The sequence below is a fragment of the Tupaia chinensis genome, unplaced genomic scaffold, assembly GCF_000334495.1.
Source record: "Tupaia chinensis unplaced genomic scaffold, TupChi_1.0 Scaffold147003_1, whole genome shotgun sequence".
Lineage (NCBI taxonomy): Eukaryota > Metazoa > Chordata > Mammalia > Scandentia > Tupaiidae > Tupaia > Tupaia belangeri.
The window spans coordinates 15,084-21,267 of NW_006206856.1; the positions used below are offsets into that span (position 1 = coordinate 15,084).

The 6,184-nt window shown below is 51.6% G+C and overlaps 1 protein-coding gene across 2 annotated transcripts in view; it reads left to right on the top strand.

The window, feature by feature from the left end:
- ACTR8 (actin related protein 8) overlaps nucleotides 1-4,994 on the top strand; it is a 17,662-nt gene extending 12,668 nt beyond the window's left edge. For both annotated transcript variants that reach the window (XM_006169288.3, XM_006169287.3), the window contains 5 exons: nucleotides 171-266; nucleotides 762-902; nucleotides 1,892-2,156; nucleotides 2,899-3,062; nucleotides 4,727-4,994. In XM_006169288.3, coding sequence (XP_006169350.1) covers nucleotides 171-266; nucleotides 762-902; nucleotides 1,892-2,156; nucleotides 2,899-3,062; nucleotides 4,727-4,870 — 810 coding nt within the window. In that variant the 3' untranslated portion in view covers nucleotides 4,871-4,994. The remainder of the gene's footprint in view (nucleotides 1-170; nucleotides 267-761; nucleotides 903-1,891; nucleotides 2,157-2,898; nucleotides 3,063-4,726) is intronic.
- Nucleotides 4,995-6,184: the final 1,190 nt, after the last annotated feature.

Sequence of the window (6,184 nt, forward strand, 5' to 3'; positions counted from 1 at the left end):
AGGGAAAGAAAGTATAGCTGGCCTCTCGTTCCATTAAGTTATAACCAGAGTGGTGAGCTGCAGGGTGGCCTGTTCGTAGGTGAGATGCAGGCCCCTGGGCACTTACGCGTAACCTGAGGACTTTGCATGCACTCTTACTGATGACTGATGGCATCTTTTCCTGGAATCAGGACATCTCTGGGCTTCAGGACCATGAGTTTCAGATTCGACATCCAGACTCTCCTGCCTTGCTATACCAGTTTCGCTTAGGAGATGAAAAACTCCAGGTAATGCACAGGTGCACGTATTCACGGGTCAAAGGTAAGCCGTCCAGCTTCTGTCAAAAGAGAGTGGGACACGTCTTGAGGTCAGGATGTCAGCTGCTTGTATTACGTGATCCACTCGACCAACCTGGAAGCCGCTGGCAGAATACAGATTAGGACAGACCTGAGGACCTTTTTAATCAGCCACCGTGTGGCAACTTGTTATTAGAGAAGCACCATCACCGTTAAAAAATTATGGGGTAGATTAGGAGGCTCTAATTTCACACATGCTTTGAGATTTCTCATGTGCTGCCATGCCACTCATTCTGTCGGATGACGAATGAGTTTTCTGTTCTGGCACGCACCGGAGAAATAATGCCACTCCCCAAAGAGAATGCTGCCCAGTCCAACTTCCCAGTGCCTGCCCGTTTTGTTTTTGGAAAACCAGAATTTAGCAGGTCAGATTTTTTTCCAGGAAGGAGTATCTTTTGTCGACCACCCTTTCCTTTCTGCACACAGGCTCCCATGGCTTTGTTTTATCCAGCAACCTTTGGAATAGTTGGACAAAAAATGACAACTTTGCAGCACAGATCCCAGGGCGACCCCGAGGATCCTCATGACGAGCATTACCTGCTGGCCACGCAGAGCAAGCAGGAGCAGGTCTGCAGCAGTTCTGGGGGGTGGGCAGTCCTGAGTCTGAAGGGGAAGCATGCTCAGAGTTAGTGGTTGCAACCCCTGCGACCTCCCAACAGGGTAATGCTGATGCTTTCTACAGCTGGGGATGAAAGGAAGTCGGAATTGAATCTGGAAGACAGATTTCTTTATTCCACAGACAGTTGTTCAGTTTTCTGAATACTAGTTCCCACTTAAAAGTTAAGTTAATGAAGAAACTTTCCTTTTGGCATATTTTGTTTACTTACACTGTTGACCTCTGAATATCCGGTCATACTTTGAGTGAAATCTTATATATATATATATATACACATATATATATGTGTGTGTGTGTGTGTGTATATATATATATGTCTTACTTATATATGTAAGAGACAGATGACCACGCTGCAATCCCTTCTCCTCCAGTCTCTCAGGATTCTGGGCACGCACGCACATGCACCCAGTGTGAGTTTTAAGCCAGTGGGTCTGGGACTCGAACTGCGGTTGACTACAGGGGAGTTAGCAACATAACCGTTATGCCATCTGCTGGGCCCAAATCTCACGTATCTTTTAATTATAATGTGAAAGGTATGTGGCACGGGCAAAGTGCTGAAGTCCTTTGTCCACACCCAATCCTAGGGACAGGACATTGCGGTTTTTAAATCTGACCCATGTGGTAGTAAGGTTCTGTGCCCTGCCCTGCCCTGCCCCAGTGGCATGGCCGCAATAGGGCTTCGTCACCTCTGTATGCTCACTTTACCTTAGCGGGGAGCAGGCGCGGATGGTTGTCTGTGTAAGCGGTGGCTTTCATCTTACAGTTGTGTTTGGTGGCGGGGCAGGGAAGGTGGGCTGCGTGTCATGGTGGAGCAGGACGGGGAGGGTGGGCTGCGTGTGGTGGCAGAGCAGGACGGGGAGGGTGGGACGTAGCTTGACAGCATCATAGCGGCCCATGTAGTCAGACCATCAACTCCTTGGTCCTTTTACTTCATTTAAAGTCTGCAAAAGCGACTGCTGACCGCAAGTCTGCATCCAAACCCATTGGATTTGAAGGAGATCTTCGTGGCCAGTCCTCGGATCTTCCAGAAAGGCTCCATGCCCAGGAGGTGGACTTGGGGTCCTCCCAGGCAGACTGCCTGATGGCCGGCAATGATTCTGAGGAGGCCCTCACTGCACTGATGTCGAGGAAGACTGCCATCTCGCTGTTTGAAGGGAAAGCCCTGGGCCTCGATAAAGCCATCCTCCATAGCATAGACTGCTGTTGTAAGCGCATCTGGGGAGACTGGGAGATGCCAGATGAGGTCACAGCAGACCGCGCTGGTTCAGCCCAGGGTGTAGGTGTGCAGTGTAGCCCGCTCATTCAGAACCTCCGCTGTGCTTGCACTCCAGGTGCTGGACACAGTCGCGAAATGGAGTGGGGTCCTGCCTCACTGGCATATGGCCTCGGAGGAGGCCCGATTAAGTCAAACCGTCACACCAGTGCGAAGTTGCAGCTGTGGCAGCTGCTACACGGTGACGTAAAGGGTTCTGACTGAGAGCTTCTGATGGAGGCGTTTCCTAAGGGGGTTACTTACTAGGAGGAGGTGCAGAGGGTGGGAGGCAGGGAAGGCCTCCCTGAGGAGGAGCCACTAGAGAGAGGTCTCACAGGTGAGTGGGGTTAGCAGGCCCAAGGAGTGGCATTTCACACAGAAAAGACTCGCACAGTGCAGCAGGGTTGGGAAGCAGGGCATGAGGCTGGGGCTAGAGAAGTGGGTGAGGACTACCCTCTGCTGGACTCTGGCTCCCTACGAGGTTTTCCTACCCTGCGTGAGGCAGGGTGTGGAGGTGAGGCAGCCTCATGCTTGCACCCCTGCTTCCCCAGCCTCCTCTGGCCGTCGTGCTGAGGGAGGTGGAGGGAGGTCTTTGGGAAGGCTGTTAGGGTTGTCCAAGCGGGAGATGAGGGGCCTGTCCTAGCATGCTGGTGGGTGTGGAGAGACGGTGCAGGGGGCTCTCACTGTCATTACAGCATCAGACGATACCAAGAAGAAGATGTACAGCTCCATCCTGGTGGTGGGAGGTGGTCTGATGTTTCACAAAGCTCAGGAATTTCTGCAGCACAGAATCCTCAACAAAATGCCACCTTCCTTCCGGCGAATTATTGAAAACGTGGATGTGATCACACGGCCCAAGGTATGTGGATTCGTGGTGCCACTTGGACTGTATGCAGGTGAAAGCAGCGTTGATTCTTTCCAATTGCGACATCGTGTGTGGACAGATGAAACCTTGGCTGGCGTGCGTTGTGTCTGGGAGTTCTCAAGGGCTTGGGCAAGTGGAAAAATTACTTCCAGCAGGTCACAGGTGTGGTGGCAGGAGCTGCTGTCCAGGGCTCTGCATTTCTGGTGCTAGTCCCTGCCGGGCTCTCCCAGTGAGGGGGACTGACTTGCACCTTTGTAGAAGAACCTGGGAAAGGAATAGAGACTGCCCTCTTGCCCTCTTGTCCCCTGCCAGCCACACAGCTGCTTTTTTTTTTTTTTTTTTTTTTTTTTGAGAGAGAGAGGGACTTTTGCTGTAAGAAATCATCCTCCTCCCTGGGTGAAACGGCCATGCTACAATCCCTACTCCGTTCTCCTCTCGGGATTCTCGTGCACATGCACCCAGCATGAGTTTCAGGCCTCCAGGTTCAAGACTCAGACCACAGTCAGCCATGTGGGAGTCCAGTGACGTAACCATTATACCACCTGCTGGTCCCACAGCTCCATTTTTAAAATGCTCAGTAAGGATCTGTTCCTAGACCAGGTGGTCTTTGAGGATTGTTTTGGCTTGAACTCTCTTGAAAAGAAAGTCTAGGAATTTTTTTTTTTTTTGAGAGATTTTCACTGTAGGGCGCGTGCGCTTGCCAGAGAGACAGAGAGAGACATAGAGACAGAAAGCGAGAAATCACCCCCCAAGGGGGATGGTCACGCCGCAATCCCTTCTCCTCCATTCTCCTCTCGGGATCTTGGGCACGCACGCACACGCGCCCGGCGTGAGTTTTAAGCCACCGGGTCTGGGACACGAACTGCAGTCGACCACGTGGGAGTCCAGTGACATAGCCATTACGCTAACTGCTGGTTCCCCCCGGCGTGGGTTTTAAGCCACCGGGTCCGGGACACGAACCGCGGTCGACTACGTGGGAATCCAGCGACATAGCCATTACGCTAACTGCTGGTTCCCGGAATTTTGAAATAGATTGTGTCAATGTCTCATTAAACCTCGGTGACATTCCTGAAAAATGTCAATTCATTTTAATCCCAAGACAGGGCTTATCGGGGTGTGTTTATGGCCCTGAAGCTTCAGAATAAATTATTTATAAATGTTCCTGCATCCAGGGCCTGACTGTTTGTGGAACAGAAGTGAATAGGAGAGTCTTCAGTCATAAACATTAAAAAGTTCTCTTGTCAGTAGAAACAGAAGGCTGTCTAGTTAGAGAGCCCTGCTGTTTGACGCAGGTGGAAAGTGATTCAACAGGCACTGTGCGAGCAGGGCTGGCTTTCTCTTCTTAAACGTGTCCTAGGACTTGTGCACCGGCAGGAGAGAGGGGGTAGGGGGTGAGAAACACTTTCCCCCAAAGGGATGGTCATGCTGGAGTTCCTTCTCCACTTCTCTCACGATTTTGGGCACGCATGCACGCACGTTTTTCAAGCATGTTTTTCAAGCAGCTGGATCCTGGACACAAACTGCGGTCGGCCTTGTGAGCTCCAGCTACTGTGCCACCAGCCGGGCCTGAGTGGGGCTTTTCCCACCCCCGTGTCGAAGTCAGCGGTCCAGTGTGAGTCCTGTCTGCTTACGCTGCAGCGTGGGTGTCGCCTCTGCAGGACATGGATCCACGGCTGATCGCGTGGAAGGGCGGGGCGGTGCTGGCCTGCTTGGACACGACGCAGGAGCTGTGGATCTACCAGCGAGAGTGGCAGCGCTTCGGCGTGCGCATGCTGCGGGAGCGGGCGGCCTTCGTGTGGTGAGGCTGCAGAGAGGTGCTGCCGGAGACCAGAGCCCCGGGATAGAAGGCTCACACGGAACATGCGCATTTGAACTTACTGACCTAGATGCCTGTATTTCCCGGAAAATAAATGAATTTCAACTTTGTGTCGAGGGTACGACTGGTTTGAAGTGACAAGCTGCTTTTTGTAGGACATTGAAGAATAAATACGAACTTACCCATCGGTTGCAAACACTCCTCAGGGTCTCCTAACCTCCCTACTGACAGACGACATTGCCGTTGAGCGTTTCCATGCTGGGGAACCCTGCATTTCTGCTGAGGTGTGAGCATCCTGCAGCCACGAGCGAGGGTGGGTGTGACCGAGGCCCTGCCCGTTTCCCTCTTGGCTAACACAGCAGTTAGAATCGCACGTCGTCAGCTTAGTCACATGCATGTTATAATGTGACTCATGTGTTTTGAATTCCAAAAAAAGTTTTCTCATTTTCTGTTAGATTATACAAAAGATGGGAGCCCGTGTACTTCTAGGTTTGCACTGGCAAAGATCAAAGGTTAGGCTGACTGGCTTTTGTTACCCCCCGTGCTCCAGGGTGGGTTTGGGGAAAGAAAACATTTATCATTGGACCAAGACTGAACAGAAGCTGAAAAGGAGACCTTGTTTCCTTCTTCAAGCGAACGAGAAATGACATGGGTGTGATTTAGGGTTGTGAGCTTGCGTTGGTGCAGATAAACACAGTGACTGCCATGGTTACTCACTTGCCACTGAGCCCTCAGTTGTCCTTTGCCTGAAAAACGAGGTGAGCACTTTTGGAATTCTTAACGTTCATTATGATCAGCTGACATTAGCCTGGGAGCATTCTAAAGCAAAATCTGAATTCTACAGACAGCTGTTGTCACTGGTGGTCCTGGCCCTGGCAAAGCCCCTGGTCAGGGGAGAAAAGGCATTACCTACAGCCAGGAGCCAGTCAGTGAGCACCACTGGGCTCCGAGAACTGCATGGGCAGGAGGATGCACCTGCTTCCACCATCTTACTAACCAGGACTGGAGCTGGGGTGTGGCTGGAGCAAAGACGGAAGTAGGGATAGATAAGAAATGTAGGTGAGGGACCAGCAGATGGCGTAATGGCTATGTCACTGGACTCCCATGTAGTTGACTGCAGTTCAAGTCCTGGACCTGGCGGCTTAAACTCATGCCGGGCGTGTGTATCCAAGATCCTAGAGGAAAATGGAGGGGGAGGGATTGCAGTGTGGCCATTCCGCCGGCGGATGATTTCTCACTTTGTCTCTCTGTCTCTGTCTTTCTGGTGAGCACATGCACCCCATAGCAAAAAAAAAAAAAA